The sequence below is a fragment of the Atractosteus spatula genome, chromosome 15 (assembly GCF_055471065.1).
Source record: "Atractosteus spatula isolate fAtrSpa1 chromosome 15, fAtrSpa1.hap1, whole genome shotgun sequence".
Lineage (NCBI taxonomy): Eukaryota > Metazoa > Chordata > Actinopteri > Semionotiformes > Lepisosteidae > Atractosteus > Atractosteus spatula.
The window spans coordinates 6,319,830-6,338,254 of record NC_142720.1 but is presented as its reverse complement, the minus strand read 5'-3'; the positions used below and the strand labels follow the sequence as shown (position 1 = coordinate 6,338,254).

General features: G+C 39.4%; 1 protein-coding gene across 5 annotated transcripts in view; it reads right to left on the bottom strand.

The window, feature by feature from the left end:
• Window positions 1-3,956: 3,956 nt before the first annotated feature.
• LOC148819925 (voltage-gated delayed rectifier potassium channel KCNH1) overlaps window positions 3,957-18,425 on the bottom strand; it is a 104,799-nt gene continuing 90,330 nt past the window's right edge. For all 5 annotated transcript variants that reach the window (XM_088933897.1, XM_088933898.1, XM_088933900.1 and 2 more), the window contains one exon: window positions 3,957-8,896. In XM_088933897.1, the coding sequence (XP_088790023.1) occupies window positions 8,045-8,896 (852 nt within the window). In that variant the 3' untranslated portion in view covers window positions 3,957-8,044. The remainder of the gene's footprint in view (window positions 8,897-18,425) is intronic.

The window sequence follows — 18,425 nt, the reverse complement described above, 5'->3', positions numbered from 1 at the left end:
GATAAGAGCAGCTGTGTGCACTAATCAGATTACAGAGCAGGTCAAAGAAAAATCCCCTTTAATCACTATGGCTCAAAGCAAACTTACTTATTCAAGCTGCTAAACACTGAGAGAAAAGATGTTTTTCTCTCTGCTGCATGACCGTTTAAATCGCTTTAACTCAATTAGCCTCTTATTGACAATTTGTACCTTAATAATTTATGCAAAAATAACACTTGACAGATGTAATATTATGATTTCTAATGTTGTTCATCAATTATTATACAGCAGATGCTTTCTAGATTGTAATAGATTAAATTAAATAATGGTGTATAAACAGTGTGGGTTTATGATTATGATGTAGGCAACATATGTAAAACCATTCCAGGCGTCAGTGTTGATTAATTTACCCCTGGATAAGGTCTTACTAGCTTTGTATTGTGTAGCACTGCCCAGAGCTGGACAGCCATTGGATTCTATTTAAACTATCCACATGTGTTCAGAAGCATTTCCCAATAAACGTTCATGTCCGCTTTGCTTTGTAGAGTATTTACCAAATTGTCTGTACAGGTACAATAATGTTAGTGTTTCTTTTCGCGTTATTTAAAATACATCGTTTTAAACTTGACTTGTGGGTTACACACATTTTCGAGACACTTGTCAACTGAAGAAGGAAGATTCTCAGGGGTACCCCAGCCTCTACACTGATGAGTTTTCAGGTTCATTGAGATTACACTGAGATTACAGCAGGAAAAGAGAAAATTCCTGAACATTACAATCAGGAAAGTTGGTGCTGGTGTCATCTTAACATTGTCTTGTTTATTCCCCAGTGACTTGCAGCTACCAACTGTGTAACTCTGCTGGTAATGAATGTATTATCTGCTGTCCCTTTGAAATTAATTACAGTGAATGTGAAGAGCATGTACTGTAGGGAGTAATGAAGTACTATTCAACTGTGCAGTTTAGATTTAAAGAAGGGTTCAAATTAAAATACACCACTGCTTCTGCAAAATGAGATTGGTAAGGATATGAAATATAGTTACTTTTAAATGTCATTTAAACAAACGAAACACCCAAGAAGTTGGATGGATTAGCACATTCCTGGAAGTGCCTGTAGGGATATTTCTAATAAAAGTTATTCTTTGGTTTTGTATCATGATCTTCCGCATGCTTGCAAAACGTAATTTTCTACGTAATTTCTATCCATAATTTCTGCGGTTAACGAACAGATGAGGGACGTGTGCTGGCACAGTAGCAAGACAGCCTCTGGGTTTAAATCAGGCTCCATCGGTGTTGAGTTTGCATGCTGTCCTTGTGGCTATGTGAGTTTTCTCTGGGTCCCAGTTTCTTCCTGTTGTCCAAAAGCATGCTGTCAAAGTTAATGGGCATCTCTGAATTACCCCCTTCATATACATTATTGCTGAATAAATGCTTTGTAATAGACTAGCATCCCACTTTAGGCATCTGTGCCTCCTCACAATCCAAGTATAAAGCAATTACAGGTGAACTGATCATAAAACTGGGTTATATACTGTAAGCTTGAACCCTTTAAGTTACTATCTGAAGCTTCATACTCCAGACTTGCAGTACGAAGACTAAGGTAAATTTAGATAGAGCTGAAGTGGGAATATTACAGTATATACTGTAAGCTGTATACATATGTCTGTGTGCTCATTTTAAATTGAAAATGATAAAGTGTTGCAATTACAGTGTAGGAATCAGAATAGTTCAGACTGTGTTTCACTGCAATGTTTTTATTTGTCTTATTGTGTGTTTGTGGTAAGTAGTGACCATTGAGAAGGTATGCACTGATGGAGATAACTTTTTTTTTGTAATATAAAATGCTGATCATCTGCTGTTTATCACATCATGCATGCTAATATTGCATGACCTCTGACTTTACAGTATTTGTGAATATAATATGAATGGAGATTCATCTTTTGCAGTCGAGACATGAAGTCAACAGATGAGCACAATTATGAATCAGGCGTTGGGTATGTATAACTGGTGACATACAAGCTGCATTTTTGCAATTGCAGTGGATTTAAATCTCTTCTGTTATAAGCAAATTTCTTCATTAGTATCACTTTGCATGTTGAGCAAATGAACTGCAGTCTTAGTATGCATTTAGCCTACTTAAAATTTACAGAAAACACCTGAAATTCAGAAAATGGATTTTACAATAACAGTGATTAGCCTGTTACTGAAACTAGTTAATGCACCCAAAATGACAGAGGATGTGGCAATTCTTGTTTTGCATTTCACGTGATAGTGACAAGTCTTTCCCCTTGTAAGTGGTGTGTGTAGGTTTTAAAGGGCTTTAAAGTGTTGACAATTCCTGGAGCACGTGCCTTGTCCATACTTCTGCATGTATTGCATGATTCCTTGAGTGGGTTTCTTTCAAACCACTTGTCTGTGGGTTAAATCTTCCTGTTCTATATTATATTGCCACCTTTGTGTTGAAGATGTATAGTTCTCTAATGCAGTTCATTTAAAGAGTCAAGAGAGTTGTAGGATTACTCTTGAAAATTGAAAGCAACTTAGCTAAGGTTGGATTCTTTCTAAGATGTTTGTGGCATATTATACTGTAGACTCATAAATGAAATGTATAAGACACATAAACACCATACATTTTAAAACACACTTACCATAGTAATTTCCTACGGTACACATACAGTAGGGCGAAGCGCTGCTTGTCATTGATCACCACATCCGTAATTAACAAACATTTTCTACATTATGAGTTCTCACTGCCACGCAGAGTAGCCCCAGGAGGACTCCACCATAATTACCTGCATGTATTCATTTAAACACGATAGGAGATCCTGTTACTAGAAGGAACAGTAGCTTTACAGCCTCCCATCCCCTTTGTTTTCAGTAGCTTTTTGAATTCGCCACAACTGCAGGTGTTTTTCAGGGCCAACACTACGGTCCACTTCTGCCTTCTGACTGGCTGCCAACCAGCACAAACCAACCAGGCCTTGAGTCATGAGGTGAGCTGTCGAGAGAAGAATCTACAGCAGGAGTGGGTTATCCTCAGGCTTCAGGTGAGTGTGTTAAGTGGGTGTCTGGAGGGGGGGGATCTTGAGTCTTTTTGCAGTGTGGTCTGAACCTCCAAAATCACAGTTCACAAGGAATAACACCACCCAAGAATGAGGTGTTTCTTACAGATGTTTATTGAGTGTTTCAGTCTTAGTAAATTTGGCCTCACCCCCCATGCTGCAGAGGTTGAAATTAGGAAGTGGAGGGAAACAAAATTGTAACAGAACGCAGAGATACAGGGCTTGCGAATATGATTTATAGGTTTTTAAACGGAGGAAGTGACATCAGGAATGATTACAATTGCATGCCTCCCATATGTTGTAAACTCCAAAACACTAAGGCTTCCACCACTTAGAATATTTATTATGCAGACTAGTGGTGGTGGTCTGATGTATGTACTGTATGTTAAAGACGGGGTCTCAGACCAAGGATTTTGCAAAAAGCACTAAATATTAAACTTTGGATCTCAAGTATTTGCACATATATTTAGGGATTTTGTTAAATCCCTGGTTTCACACTTTTAACATTGCAAAATATGGAAAGTCTATATCATACAGCATGTGGCTGGCTATGTGGAATATTTAAGTTGTTATACCTTGCATGGAGTTTTCCATGTACTGTATATACAGTAGTTTTCTATATCACAAATGAAACGGCTCTAGTAATCAAAACTTGGGGGTTTCAGATCTTCAGTGTTTTCTAATAAAAGCAATGTGGGTGTGACAAGTGTAGGATGCATCTCTTATTTGCACGTAATGGCTTTTAAAGGATTCAGATTGACTCATTCTGCATTGAATGTAAGGAATGTTGCTGCTAAATGAACAGTTACATTAGAGTTACCTTCTGACAAAACTGTTTAAAATGCATTTTGGTCAAATGGTCTATGACAAAATAAAAATAACAAATACCTCTCCAATACAGGACAAAAATGAATCATGTATAAAATATTTTATTATTATAAATAAAATTGTACGTAACTTTACAAATACTCTTATTTGTGCTTAAAAGTTTTGTTACAGGAAATATATGAATACAATAACATGTGCATAAATCACATTGTGGTCTTATTTTTGTATCTTTTTAATGTTCTTTTTTTTAAACAACATTCCAAAACTACATACAGTGCTACCTGGCAGCTTGAATGGCTGACCACAAAAATAGTTTCTAATTGTTTTTCTTCATTCTCCATGCGCACACATATGTATTGAAGAAATGCAACAGAAAACTCAAGTATTTTTGGTGTCTGACAGAGGAAAGGGATGGTAATAGATTTTACACAAAGCTAAATGCCAAAGCAGACGAGCAGCAGTACAATTCTCTCGCAGGATGAATAGATGCAGTTTGATCAAGTTTCTTGTTGGTGTCTTTCATTCTGCACGATGTATGGCAGGAATTAACAATACAAAAATACTATAAGGAATAAGATGGGACTCTCCCTCAGGGAAAGTAAATGGTATTAGGTACATAGAATACCAACCAAACCACAATAAGTGTCATGAAGAAAAATGATCTTTCCTTCATTAAAGAATACCACTAAATGTGTGGGAATTCATAATACAATGAGTATAAAGATACGACTGCAACAGAACAGTCCAATCCCAAAACATTTGTTTTCATTTGTTGGAAGAGCACATAAGCTACAGTCAATTCATACATTTTAGTTGGGCAAAGGCTCTATTAAACAAAACTAAAAAAAGTACTTATTCAATTTTCTGCATAGGTGGAAAGGTAGTTTTTGGGTAATTCTAACCCCGATGGACTCCCCAAAAGTCATCATTCATTTTATTACCATATAAAATATGCACCTGTCTTTCTTTTACTTTCTTTTGAGCTTCTACTAAAGAAATGAACCCTTCTTCTTTTCCCAAAAATTGTTTCAGTTTCCACACAACAGATAATACTAAGCAATATTTATAACCACCAAGAGTATTGTGTCTGTCCAAGAAAGTTTAAATTTTGAAGTTCAATTATAGGTCAGGAGCACGTTTCAGCTGTGTTGTACAGTGAGGCTGTCAGCAACACAGAGATCTGTATCTCAGAAACTGTTTTGACAGCCCAACTATTATTGGACAATTCTACATCATGTCACAGACACACTCAAGAAAAATGTTTTCAAAAGCTATTGGTGACCGATATTCTTCATAAAGACCAACAATTGTCTAATACAAATCTAGACAATTAGCCTTATTTAAAGACAGTGTAAGTACAATTATTAAAGCCATACTAATGAATAGGTCCAATTTTATCTTCTTCAAACAAACAAACAAACAAAGCATGTTATTTGCAATAGATACAAAAAATACACGACAACACTTCCCCAAATCCACACCCACCCTATTAAATTTATAATGGTGTTGATATGACCAAACATTCATATGTCGTAAAGAATACAGATGTGCACCATTTTGCAATTTTAATCTCCGTTTCTGATTTAAAACATCAACTGTCCTATCCAGCAGCCCAGCAGATAGTGAGACACAGTTCTTGCCCTTTAAGCAAAGCAAACAGAATGGAAAAGCTCAGCCAAATCAGCAGGTGTCTGGACAAAACACTGCGTGCAACATTTGATGGGGAAGAGCTGAATAAGCAGGTCTTTGAAGTTGGAGCTTCAAATGGCAAAACTGACTTGTTGTGAACTCCAAAGGGCTCTGTGAAAAATATGCCAGAAGGCCAGGTGAGTCTCATAATCTGCTCATGTTTGCGATAAACATAAATAAGCAAAGCAATAAATAACATTTCAAAATGCCAATAGCAGGTCTTCTCTTTGTTAGTGTGTAAGAATGTCATTCTTTTTGGTTTTGACTACACCACAGAATAGGAACATAGAGGAATTGCAGACTATATTATTAACCTTTTGGCTTAGAGGGTGTAAGGATTAATTACAGGTAATAAGATCTCTATTACGTTTCCATGTACAGTACATGAAATTTTGAATACGCTTTCGGTCACAAAACATGAAGAAAGCACAGAAAGTTAAAGAAGTTCCACAATTAAACAAATTAGATAGATACTGTATGCACTAACACCACAGATACACCTTGGGACTATATCAGCACCAAGAAAACTGCAAGTTTTGTATCAGTTTCTTGGAAATTTTAAAATGATATTAACCTAAATAGACACGTGTAAGCCTTTATCTTGAATGTCTGCAGTAAGCAAAGGATACACAAAGCTAAAGCTTAACCTTTGCCAGAGGGTAAATGATGTCAAACTGAATGAGCTCAAAGAAATCAGTTTAAACTTTGAAAAATAGTGTAATTGTTTTGGCTAAATGAAGTGCCCTAATTGTTATAAAGGAGTTCATAAAGTGCTATATATAATAGGTTGGATCAATGCAATTATCTAAACATTACAAGAAATGGGTTTATTCCATGCTGAAAAGTAAAGAATGAAAACAATGTTTTGGCCGTGGAGCCTTCTTCAGGTGTGAGCAACTAATCTATCAACCCTATCCAGATACGAATTTGCACCTACAACTTATGAGACTGGTATACTACTCCAAAACTGAACTTGTGTTTTCTGTCTGCTGGAATCCTGATGCACTCTTAATATGGGGGACTGATCCACAGCAGACAGACTGGACACCTCTGGAGAGCTGCTTTGTTAAATCATATTTTAAACGCCATTCACTGCAGGTTGTAGACATGGATTTACTGTATGTAACTCCTAAAGATATCTCATCACAGAGGAAAAGGAATGAGAGGGAATATAAAATCATTCCAATCTGACGAGAATAAGGAACAGTACCGTTTTTGTACTTAGAAATTCCAGCTGTTTGTATTGTCTGTAGATTCAAGGTCAGCACACAAAATGTGTTCATCTACATTCTGAGTAGATACTACTGTGCGGTAAGTAAATCTGAATGACTCATTATGGACCAATGCAAGTCAAGGCCACAGGGAAAGACTTAACCATTAAAAGGCCCATATGGCATTAGAGCAGCCCGTGCTTTGAGATAGCACGATAGAGGCCATCTAGTGAAGTTCTGGAAGACCCATTTGCAAAATGTACCAGTTTGCCATTAGTTCCCTGAAGAGCTGTCGAAATTCCTTGGCAACTCACATTTGGGCATATGATTCCAAGGAGAACATTCCCAGCAAACTGCAGAGAAAACAGCTCAGGGACAGTATAAAAATCAGGTCTAAGAACGCTATAGTGCAAAAAATGCATTTTGTTTCTTTGATTACATTTATTTTTCAGCATTGCCCTATGTAAACCATAGCAGACCTGCTTGGTTTCAGCAAGACTAGGACAACGGAAAAACTAGAGATCCATGATAAACAAGCAGCACGCCTATAGCTGCACTTAACACATGACATCTTTGAGAGAATACAAGGAGGTTCCTACAGAAACACACCACATGCAGCAAGCCAGTGATTTTACAGAGATCAGAGATAACTCCCAACACTTTGATGATCTGCAGACAAGGGATGATGTCTGTAACAGGATGAAGATCCTGAGAACTTGCTTATGACTATGAAGTTCAATTAAAAGAACAAAAGAAGGAGGGAGGGATTCTGTCTGGTCAAAATGAAACTAGAAGAAAACCAGAACAGATTTACATTAAGAAAATCAAGATAACAAAAAATGCAAACAGACAATTTATTGTTCAAAAAGACTCTAAAATTGGTCAATAATAGAAACTGCCTAGAGGTTGCTTTGTTAAATAAAAATAGAATTCTGCTCTGTCCGTGTTAAACTCTACAAAAAAAGACCCGTTAGAACTCAGATATACAGCTATCGTACACAGGAAACTGAGCAGAAACACAGAAGAGCTGTAATCCAGTGTAATCCCAGGTGCGAAAAAGCAGTCTGAAGGTACAACTACTGTACAGAACCAGGAGCAGCCCCATACTTAAATCACTCTAGTGACAGATACATTTATTTCATGTCTTACCTTTCTGATACATTCTTACAATTTCCTGCATTCGCAGAAACAATGGGTTATGCTCCCTGTGTGGTTTTCCTCACCGTCCATGCGCCTCTTCCAGGACAAAACTCACATTTCCATTCCCCCAAAAACTTATGAAAACATGTCCTCTTTGTCCGATTCAGGAGACACCGGCCTGGAGATTTCGAAAAGGTGCTGAGGCGAAGTGCGCGATTTCCGAGATTTGAGTATTCTGAGCATTTCGGCAAGCTGGCTTTCCAGGGCAGCCATTCGGCCGTTGAGGGCTTTGATGTCCTCTTTCAGTTCATGCTTCAGCTCCAAGATGGAGGCCTGGATGGTGTGTTCAGGGATTGGATAAAAGGTATGTTTGACCTCTGCCTGGACAGGGCTCCTGTCCTGGGGGCTTCTGACTTCTCCGACGTTATCCAGACGCAGGTCACTTTTTGTGATGCCGCTGTCGCAGGAGTCGGTCTTCTTCAGAGATGTCTCCTCGTGAGATTTAGTTCTTTCCGGCAGAGTCTCCATGGATTCGGCCTTGGACACTTTGTTCCAGTTGTCTGCCTTTCCGACCGAGTCTTTGAACTTGTTCCAGCCCTTGCCTTTCGTGGTCTCCGCCGACTTGCTGCCCGCGTAGCTGGAGACCGCCGGGGCCTGCAGCTTCGCCCGGTCCGACGCGCCAGAGGTGGAGGCGCCGGCCGAGACGGAGGGGACCGGCGTGGCCGGGCTCTCGGTCACCGTGACGATGCTGGTGGTGGCGACGACGTCCTGGGGTGACGGCTCCACGCAGATGGTGCCCTTCTCCACGTCCAGCTCGTCCGGATCCTTGAACCTCTCGGCGGCCAGCCGGGCCTCCTTCTGCTGCCGGAACCTCTGGAACAGCCGGCGGACTGGGTGGTCCGGCGGGAGGTTCAGCGGGGCTTCGTTCTTCCTCCTCAGCCGCTCCTCCTCCTCTCTCTTCACATCGCTGATCTTCCGGAACACAATCTATAGGGAACGATAAAGAAACACCATTTCGAAAAGTGTAGGAACGTCTGGTTAAAAAGCCATTGCAAATACAAACAACTGACAAACCACAGAAGAATTAGATATGTCTCAAAGTGAGGCTCTTCCACATTGTTTGCTATTTGACATTTTTTGGTAAGTGTCCTGTAAAAATGATTAAAATTAATGTTAAGTTCAACAAGCTCTGTTCCTTCCAGGATGCCCAATGTTACATTCACATCCTTCAGCTAACACAACTCTTCTTAAAATAGATTTCAGAACAACCCATAAAAAAATGTTATCTGCTGCATTATTTGCATGTTGTCATGATAAAATATTGAGATAGATTTCCTAATACTTTCACACCTCCAATAACTGCACCTAAAATTGGGTAGATCTACAACAGAAATAATAATGTGACATTATGTTGGGTAGAAAAAAAATCTGTTTTTTTAGGATGGAGTGGAAAGCATTTGAAAAATCAACCAAAAACACCAGAAATGAATGTTGACTGCACTCCTGAAAAATAAGGTACAGTAGCTCTAATTAAAAAAAAAAGTTAAAAGCTTCATAAGAATTGAAGACAGCAATACAAATGCTTGGATTTCTTACCGGGAACACAGAATTGAAATCACGTAAAACCATGTTAAAACTGCAGAGTGCCTTAGCTAGACCTCAGCTGGAACACTGTGATCAGTTTAAGTCTCCAGGTTATAAGGAACCAGAGGCAGTGTAAAAAGGGAGCAGCCAGACCCATTTCTGGTCAGAAGGGAATGTCACACTTGCACTGACTCAAGGAACTGAATCTTTTTAGATTGGACATACTGTACTGTGCATTCATCCAAACACAGAAATCACGAGTAAAGGCGTTCACATCTTTTCAGTCCAGTGTTAATACGAAGGTTGATGCCATACACATTATATAGGATTAGATTTGTCAAAGCTGTTTGTGATGCTACCATCAATCCATTTGGTCAGACCTGAAAAGGCTTGAAAACAGAACTGCAGTATCAGCCATAATCAGACCTCTTGCTGAACCCATCAGACCAGAATGAGAGTAGATGGTAAATAACTTCATGTTCTTAGAGCTGAATAGAATTATCTGTGGATCTCTGAAGGCAATTTAAGTGCTTTACTCAGCAATGCACATGTACCCATCCTCCATGATTGGCTTCTAAATATATCTCAGCTGGTCGGTGTCTGCTGCCCTGTTTTTAGCCTCTTACCTCTTAAAATGCGCCATTGAAAGAAAACCACTTTAATCACAAACGTCGTATTAATTACTCTCTTGCGTCAAAGCCCCCTCTGCCTGTTACAGATCATCGTGGGTCTGCAGTAGGGCAGGTGAATTAAAGAGAAAGACAAACTACGTGATCCTTCTGTCACCCCACAAGCACAGAAGTGATCATTATTGGAATGGTGCATTTAAAATATATACATTTCTCCATGAAAGCTTTTTACTTTATAAACTCCCCCTCGCTGTATCAAGTGCAAGTCATTACAGACTATTCGTTTTTTTATTAAGGTACAATTAAAAGGGTGAGGTGATGTAAATTAATTTGAAATTAATTTAAAACCTGAAATATATCAACAAACACAGTTGCTGCTTATAATAAAAACTGAACAGAAACTCTTCTCCCTTGAGACTATGAAACAAGGAACTCTATATCAGAATACCAATGTCAATATATATAGGAGGTATATAGTTATTTTTTTTAAAAGTGACACACACGGGCCTTATCATAAGTTTCTTCTGAAATAGTAACAGATTCACATGGCCTGTCACAACTGCAACAGCAATTTACTTTTCAGTTGCCTTTTATATACTGCACCTTAGGCTCCCTTTATAGCTTTCCTACCCCTGTTGATTCGTGTACATCCAGCAAGGCTGCTGCACACCAGTTATCCATCCTCATGTGGCATTACTTCAACCACAACTACTGTAGCAGCCAGGGCAAAATTAAGTCCACAGAATACCAACAGCTGAAATTAAGCAATTGCCAGTGTTAGTGACTTATTCACTTCACCCATCTAGCCAGTACACTACTGTATATATGTACTTTCCAGTATATAAAAATACTTTTGAATAGGATGGTGCATTTATTGCTGCAATATTGCTGATCCAAAGCTGATCAAACACCTTCCCAGAAGGATGCCAATGAATTTATACCAACAGCACACCTAGTCCACTCTTCATGCAAAGAAACCATCCCTCCCTAAGTCCTCAATTAACGTCATTTCCAAGGGTGCCTTCAGCGTCTGGACTCTAGGGCTGATCTTTAAGGTGCAAACTCTTAGAAAAGGTTTAGAGTTGACTTTCCCCATGTACAGTACCTGTACTTAGGCTTATAGCAGAAACCTACCATTTTTCCATTCTGGTTATTGATTGGCCACCTGTAGAATGTCTGCACTCAGCGTTCTTTGCACTGTGACATTCACTTAAGACATTTTAGCAGCAGGTCAGTTCTTTTCCTGGCTTGACTTTATTTTTAGTAGAAGCCTGTTGATTCTGAATCTGAAGGGTTTATGTCCTCTCTTCCAAAAAACATACCGTTGAGAACACTTACAAAGGAGAAGAGGCCATTCAGCCCTTCCAGTTCTGTTTTTAGTTAGTAGGTAATTGATCTCAGGATCTCTTCCGGCTGTGTCCTGAGAGAAACCAGGGTTTCGGCTTCAGCGTCATGGCTGGATAGCTTACTCCCTCAACCCTTTGGGTGAAGAAGTGCTTCCTATGCTCAGTCTTAAATGCACATCCACTCATGTCCTCAACATGGCTGGGTAGCTTCTTCCATACTCCCAGTTGCATTCCTGGGATTTGTTTACTGCGTTGCGGCAGGAAGGGAAGGGCTATGGAGGTCACTAACAGTATTCCAGTAACACGCCTGTGCCCGGTCTCACCATCAACACACCAGGCTCCCAGGCCAGAAGACCGCTGGCTCAGCGCTCTCCTGTCTGCCGTCTGTCTGTTCCACTTGCCCTCAGAGAAGAAAAGCAGCAGTACCCCTGCCTCAGCTGTCAGTTAATGTTAGCTGGCATTCTGGGATTCATTCACTAAGACGATTATTGTTTGCAATGCACTGTTTTGGGGAAAAATGTTATACGGACAACACAATGTAAATCTTTCAGAGAGTGCCTCATCTCTAAAAATTAATATAAGATCCTGCACTGGGAATAGAAAAGGATAGCAGACACCCTTGTGGCATGGAAAATCATTAATACTAAATAATATGGGTTTTACAAACCCACATCCCTCTGAAAGCAATTTAGTATATTAGAAGATTTGGTCCAATTACGATACTGGCTGCTAATAAGAGTGTACTCTTACAATTTTTTTTTTTAATTTAATAGAATCCTAAATGCTGTATAAACTTTATTTTAATCCTTTACACAAGGTAACCACACCTGATCAGACATGGAGATTATGTACTTCCTGTCTCTTTGCTAATTGTGTTAAAAGTGGGAGTTTTCAGTGGAGGGATTAGCTGAACAACAATGGTAATCGGCTCATTCTACATTTGCAATTCGCAATGTTTTCAAATTTCATGGTGTTAGATGGGTATCAATTATAGGATGACAATAACAATACTGCCATTTGAAAGTAGAACTAAGGTCTACAGTATATAGTCCTGGAAATAAAGCAAACAGAAAGGAGTCTAAGTGCTACTATTTATCTAATTGATTAATTAATTTTTGCTTCTTACACACTTTGGAAACGTGTTCAAGGAAACACGCTAAGGTTTATATAGTACTGGACAACTCCTTGCTTACTCATACACACCAAGCACAGACCACTACTGCTGTCTACTCCAAGGATGGCTGATGATTATCAGTGCAATGTCTCCTTGCATCTCAGAAATGGTCCAACCTTTTTTTCTGAGTGTATAAAACTAGCACATTGCCTTCCCAGTCCTTCCCAATCCCATACTCTCAAACCCAGTGCTTTGCGGCATCATCAATGGATTGGCATTCCAAGAAAAGAATGACAAGGCACTTGTATTCCTTGCGAAGGAAATGAGGCTAAGAGTTTTTCATTGGTTACAGTGTTTTCACATGAATGGTTTCTGTGGTATTTTTTTGCCAAATATCTTCAAAACTGCACTGGGTAAAAGGTCCTTCACAAGCTAGGCCAGTTCTTCTCCTGGGAATGAAAGAATGCAAGATGGGCTGAATCTCTCACAGGTGAGCTTTCTGATGTCCTTAAGGAACATTATGGGAGCATTTGGGATTTCCGAAGTAATGCAAGATAGACAGCAGGCCAAGAGAGTACTCCTTCTCCATAGCAAACAGTTCGAGAAGGGGTCTTCATATTGTCCCTCCCAGGGAAAGCAGGCCCAGGAAAAACCCAACATTTCTAACTGCAGGACGGGTCACATGCATCACATGCCTTTTCCTAATTACCAGGTTAACTTGGAGTTAGCAGTATTCTTTAGCAATGCACCCACACATACTGTAGGGAGATATAAATAAAAACACAGATTGTGTTAATGTGCAAATGAAATTGCCATGACCATTCGACAGCTGTTTGTGGGGTTATAGAGCCCATCGGTGTGGTTCGACAAGCACCATTTAAACATCTATAAAAACAAAGTCTATTAGGAGAGAAATATCGGTTTGTGGTTGCTTGCCTTGCCTTTTAAAGCAGGGCAATTTAATCTGCACCTTTTCCACAGTTCACAGGGATGTGTTTCTTTTAACCCTAAGTCTAGATACATAGACACAGTACTAAATATACAAGTTTACACAGAATAACTAAGAATAATAGCATGAGAAAATCATGAGGTTTAGGGCAACTCATTGTAAGTTATTAAGATCTATTAACTTCATGCATTAGGTAAAAATAAAACTCTTAAATTCTCTCAAGGTCTATTAAAATAGCATAGCAATGCGTACTAACATTAGCTTTATTACAGATTTCAACAGGTTATTGATAGCCTGTTGGCCCTTCTGCATGTTTTTAATCTTGTAGTCAACACAGATACTAAATGGATAAAACTTCCTAGGACCTTAACTAAAGTGAGCAACTGAGTCTCTAGTTTTGCAGGAAGAAATGAAACCTCAGCAGAAAAGATTTTTGCATGTGTCATGCCACATGAGGTTAATCTGGTATCCAGCAAGTTTATTACTTTCAGACTTGTTGGAAGAAATGTGCGTTGCATTCACTCTGAAACTGAATTCCAGATGTTTATTTCACTGTGGTTTGAATATATTATCCCAAACAAGGTACTGCTCCCTAATCTAAAGAAAATCATGTAAAAATGTCAAAGTCTGCAAAGAAAACCTGCTTCACAATCACTTTTTGAAGACAAAAAACACGCCGTTCAAATGCTATAAATAGCTTATCCCACTTAAAGTACCAGCTGTTACACTAGAAAATGCAAAAGCACAGAGAGAGATAAAGAAGCTGAGAAAATGTCCTGGAGTGTTCATTTTATTGTTCCAGAACAAAAAGTGTCTCTCAGGAGCCCTGAACAGCTCCCCCAGGATCTGTTGTTGAAGCTTTTTTTCCCCATGTCGCACTGTTCTCTCAGCTATCAACAGGGGATATATGACACAAATTGTATCAATCTGTTGCCAATGATTAAAGCAGCACTAGAAAGTTGAAAAGAAGCTTCAAGCTTCTAAATGCAATGCTTCAGGGCGGCCAGCTGAGCACGATCCTTTCACTGACAGGTTGAAAGGCTCAAACCAGAGGTCACCTGTGGAAGTCCATTTAATCCAAAAACAGGAGGCACCTCTTTATACAAGGAGCTGTGAGAGAAAGAGCTGCACTTGCTCTCAGATCAATTAGTTACTAACAACTCAATGAGCTAAACGAGTCCAATGACCTCTCATTTGTAGTTCTTCTTATGTTCCTATGCTCTTAGTCCTTGGCTGACATACTGTGATCCTCTCAGTCTCACCTGGCTGCTCACTCACACCACAACCATAGAACATGACTACCATTCCCAAAGACCTCTCCTTTAATACAGTCTGATCGATTAGCACCAGACTGAAATTTCTCATTGATTCAATCCCATCAGGGTGTTGCTTTGTGGCCGTGAAGAAAGCTAAGCAATGCAATTGTTTTCTTTGTTACACTGAGAAATCTTCTGTTATAGCACAAACTTTATGTCAATAGAGTGGTTTTCCTTCTGCTCATACCTTCTATAGCTAGAGATTGCACTGACTGCATTACGAGCTCTTTACATTTCTGATTTCTTTTAAAAATAACCAGTCAAAAAACGGCACATAGCTACTGTACAGTACATACTGATCACAAAATATCTGTGACACATTGGAACTGATGCGAGAGGAACAGAAAACAGAAAACCCTATAGCCCCCTGAACATCCTAATTGCTGTAAAATGTATACAGCAGCTCAAATAAAGGTTTCTATACAGCCACAGGTTAATAAGCTGATTAAATGGCTGGGGCTCCAAACAGTATGATGGAAACAAACTGGATTATTCTGACATTCAAAAATGGGCATTTATCTATAGTAGGCCAAGAGTGTGTACATGTCTCGCTCTGGATAGCCAGTGTGTCTACAGGTTTAATTTTAAACTTTGTTTCAGCTCTTTAAAAGCCACACCAGCTGCTTACTGGTTTAACCAGACCAATTCAACAGCTTCTCGTGGTTCTTCAGGCACTGCTGCTGCTTCGAAGAGATCTTGAAGACCTGCAGACATACTGTACTAGTCCTCCAGCACCAGAACTGGACAGCCTGATTTTTCTCTCAGTGTGCTGCATTTTTTTGTTTTCCATTTCTTGGAATATTACATTAACACAGCAGTTGTGAAGATATTGTGACCTCAGATCAAGGCATCTTTTCTGTGCATCAGTCACAAATTATAGGACTATATATTTATAGATCAGGTGACTTTAGTGTCTTTCTTCAGCTAAATCAATGTAATTTATGAAATGCTGTAAGTATGAATATAGTAATAATTGCTATAAAGCTTTAGGTGTTCTCAAATCCATCACAACAGCACAAAGAAAACATGCCAGTGTATTGCACTTTTAGGCATTCTTATGTGTCGTTAAAATGTGTCTCCCACCCAATGACCACATCAGCCTGATAATGAAGGGCCTCTGTTAATGAGAGCTCAGAGAGTACAAGGTGCGTATAACTTACATTTCATTATTCTTTTAATCAACCTCTGCCACCCCCTGCAACCTTCTGACTTGGCTGCTGAACTTGAACCACTCGATTGCAGTTTTTGATCGCTTTTTCAATAGATTCCAGTTGTAAGAATGACGAACACAAAGCACTTTTTTCCATAGTGTGCTCTGATGATCTGAAGAGTGATTCATCCAAAAGAAATCAGGTGACGCAACATCAATGTTTGAACTGTGGTTACACTTTGAACAAAGGTTACAGTATGACACCACCCAGACAGAGGCAAAAACTATTTTCTAAAATGGCGGGTACCTTTTCCTTACTGGCTAGGGTGCTGCCATCCTGACTGTGTTCATTTTTATACTTCTGCACTACTAATGAGGTGCGATAAATTTGGTCATGCTGTATGTGACAGAAACATGAGCTGCCTGACTTCTGAACTCTTTTGTGGTGTTTTTTGTCATGAACAAAATAAAGAAAAAACAACTCCAAGACATTATGTCTTCCAAAACAAAAGGCAATGTCTAAAAGATCTCATTGTTGTCTAAACCACTTTTTAAAGCCTGTTAGTTAGCTGTTGGAACTTCACTCGCACGTTCATCAAACTCCCTTCTAACTTTCCTTTCCCAAATTGTTCTTTGGAGGACAGGACAGCAACAGAACGCCCTGATGAGTAAAGACTGCTTTGGGTATTTCTCTTATGATCCACCATTTCTATTGTTGGCACACATTTCCGAAGAACTAAAAACACAAGGTGCCTCCTAGCATGGCAGCTTCACTTCCTGTGAAAGCACTTTGGCACTTGCTCACATGCTGGTGGATCTTGACACCACTGTCTGGGTCCCCGATACAGATGGTCAGTAATCTTCCAATGTGGGAGACACTGGCAGACAGCGTGCTGCACAAATTAAACTGTAATAAATGAAATCTACTTAATTCGACAGCAATGGATGTGCACGAAAAACCTTTCTGTGCCAAAGCCGACAAAAAAGTGCTTTCGGGTTGTTTTTAGATGTTTTTTTTCAATCTCCAGTTGGGTAATAAGGAGATAGAGAAATGCACCAGCCTTTCATTATGTTTGTTTCACATCTAAAACATCTCTGCGACTGTAGTGTTCAGCACTGTCCTCGTAGGATGTCTCCCAGACTGCTTATTTGCCGATTTACTGAAGTGCTGAAGTATGCTGACAGAGGAATGCCCTCTCTGTAGCTGTCCTCTCTGGGGCTGTCATAAAGGACAGCAAGAACACAACCGTCCAAACAGACGCAAACATTTCTAAGTTTTCTAATGTTTTTTATATTTTCACTATGGTGGTTAATTGCATTTCTCCAGTTCCCATAGTGGGTATGTACCACTGTGAGTCAGGCCTGACAGAATCTCCAATTATATTTGCATACATAAACAATTGCAATTGAACACACGCTGGGGTGTGCTGGAATAAGAAGAATAAGCCAAACATCCTATCAATAAGTCAAGAACAATACTGCAGCTTTCACTGATCTACTGTATCCAATTTATTTCAACCATCCATCTCCTAACTGTTTTATCAGTACAGTTAATACAGGGTTGCTGGGGAGTCAGATCCTATCCCAGCAAGCAACTGCAGGATAAAACCCTGGATATGACGCTTATCCATCTCAGGGCAGGAAAAGAAACAGGAGCACCCAGAGGAAACCCACATGAACACAGGGAGAACATACAGTACAAACTTAATGCAGATAGCACATCAGCAATTGACCCAGGTCCCCAGTACTGCAAGGCAGCAATGCTAACCACTGATTTCTTTTATATTCCTGCATTTCATAATGCAGATGAAAGGCTCTGGACAAACTGTTCAGCAATTTTTAGTTGTTTATAGTGTAAAGAAGAACGGCACATTCAAGCAGTGCTATTCATTGTCCTGTCTGCAGGAGGTTAAATCTCCACATTGTAACCATCTGACTTTATAAGGCCATATCTGAAAAAGAAGAAACAATCAAATAAGTTCAGTGTATGTTAATGATCTTAAAAATGCAAAGTAATGTATTATCTTCAAAGAGCCATGGGAGAGCAGATAACATTGACATTGCAAAGTATGGATGGAGAACATAAGCATGACATTTCTGAAGCAGTCATGCATAACTGACGGAAAACCTGCTGGTGGAGATATAGTCCAAAATAAAACACTGCAAATAAACAAAGTAAACCACAGTGCTGTGTTCCCTCTTCTCTGGTGTGCTGAAAGCCAAGGCTTTACCTGCTGGAAATGGGATCATCACCCCTCCCTGAATATCAGCAGGTTTTAAGGTCAGTAAACACATAGAGCTTATGATTGCTCATCACACCTGGTTCTCTTAATCTGTTCAGAAGGTCTGACATATCTGAGCTGAGCTGCCCTCCATGCAGATAACATGGTGAAAATGGATCTATAAATTGGGCCAAGAAGATGACACA